The sequence below is a fragment of the Populus euphratica genome, unplaced genomic scaffold (genome assembly GCF_000495115.2).
Source record: "Populus euphratica unplaced genomic scaffold, PopEup_1.0 scaffold151.1, whole genome shotgun sequence".
Classification (NCBI taxonomy): Eukaryota; Viridiplantae; Streptophyta; class Magnoliopsida; order Malpighiales; family Salicaceae; genus Populus; species Populus euphratica.
In genome coordinates this window covers 76592-78462 of record NW_011500039.1, presented here as the reverse complement: position 1 = coordinate 78462, position 1871 = coordinate 76592, and the positions used below count along the sequence as shown (strand labels likewise).

The 1871-nt window shown below is 35.2% G+C and overlaps 1 protein-coding gene across 1 annotated transcript in view; it reads right to left on the bottom strand.

Moving 5' to 3' along the window:
* Positions 1–1727, bottom strand: part of NPSN13 (Putative plant snare 13) — a 5276-nt gene extending 3549 nt beyond the window's left edge. Inside the window, exons 1-2 of the mRNA XM_011001011.1 lie at positions 1273–1727; positions 205–297 (exon numbers count right to left, since the gene is read on the bottom strand). Coding sequence (XP_010999313.1) covers positions 205–297; positions 1273–1349 — 170 coding nt within the window. The 5' untranslated portion in view covers positions 1350–1727. The remainder of the gene's footprint in view (positions 1–204; positions 298–1272) is intronic.
* Positions 1728–1871: the final 144 nt, after the last annotated feature.

The window sequence follows — 1871 nt, the reverse complement described above, 5'->3', positions numbered from 1 at the left end:
AGAGAGAGAGAGAGAGAGAGAGATTTTCTTATAGCAGAATGAGATGTAGAAACACGTTGTATACACATTTTAATTCTCTATGAAGTAGATTGCACGTTGTTTCCATCAGATTATGACATCTGACAAGAAATATAATGGTTCAAGAGTCCCACACTACAATTCAGGCATGGAATTTCAAAAATTGAAGGCCAATATGTGACATACCGTTTACACTCCTTCATCCTCCCAGTAAGTTCCTCCAGCTGTTTACTTTGTCTATTAGAATCTTTAATATTGTTTAGCCTCTGGAAGCCATTTCTGTAAATAAAAAAGGCAAGAATTATCATAAGTGCCACTATCATTGAGCAATATACCAGGAAGAGTGATCGAAGAAGTCACATGCATATCCCATCCATGTATAAGAACAAAAAGACATGTGCAACATGGGAACTTTGGGTGATAAACATAAAAATTAGTATGCAGACCAAAAGAAAGAACTATCACAACTACAGCTAGTGAATTTAAGGCCCAGGCACCAAATGGAAATGAGGAATGGAATTAAACTCCACATTAGATGTCAAGACATCCAAACTGTTCCTTCAGAAGACAGGAAATATCCAAAAACATTTTGATCCTTTTTTGAAATAAGAACGAGCATAGATACATTATTCACAGAGCTAAGCTGACACTCTGCTTGGTATGGGAGGAAAAAAAATCTCCAGACATGACTGCTAGTAACGAAACTGAAGAACAAAAACCAAAACCCATAATAATTTTCATGAAATGATACAGTTATCTTTGCAAGAATATACCAATCCATTTCATAGCTTAACTGCGTTACATAACTGTTCATAGGATGAAATATCAAGAGTGGTATGTATCGTGGAAGGCTAAAAGCACCTTAAATTGCTTCTGCTTTAGCTACTACTTGTTATATGTTGAATACCAATTTATCAAGAAACAGTCAGTCCTTGAAGCGATATTCAAGTAGCTAACCTCCACAAAGTAGACTGATTTATTTTTTCTTTTAAAAGTCCACTCTTTCTAATTAAATGCCCGTCTAACCAAATTAAAAACTTGAAAATTTCACTCAGAAGCATATCTCTCTCAATTCATATATATGGAAACAGAAAATTAGGCAAAATAACATAACAGAAACAAAAGGAAGTAATTCAAAAAGAAAAACTAACAAACAAACAAACTCTCCCCGCCCAGTTGCAGATCTAAAGAAGAGCACTGATTTTTCCGTCAAATTAGCAAACTTTTTAATTTCAACAGAGAGAGAGAGCATACGAGAGAGCTCGAAAATTGTCTTTGATTTCACCATGGATCTGCTCCAATTGCGGACTCATCTGCAATTCGCTCGCCATTCTTTTCTTGCTTTTTTCTTATTGCCGCTGGCCGGAAACCTTTCAAATCTCCGGCGAAGCTTCGATTTCTCTCTTGATTGTTGTTGAAAAAAAAACAATAAAAACACAGCTTTTTTTCTCTTCAAATTCGAAATCCAAAAACCCTAGTAAACAAACATTGAGTCAAAAAGGGAAGAAAAGAAAAGACAGAAATTAGGGTTTTTTTTTTTTAGGGTTATTGAGACATGCTCAGCTCTGTTTAACGCAAAAAGAGAGAAAGCGTGGAAAATGGACAGAATCGCTGTCTGGTAATTGATTTGGTATTTAAAACTAATATTTAAGATTCATTTTTTATTTAATTAAAGCCCCCATAAAAGGTAAACTAGTGGAATTCTTCGCTTGTAGTTATTATTAGCGAACGATAATTAATTATTAGTGGAAATGCGCTGTAATATATCTATTTATTTATTTGAACATGTTGGGGGGTAGCCTTCCCATCCTACCCTAACCAACGTCATCCTACCCTACCCAACGCTAGGGCAA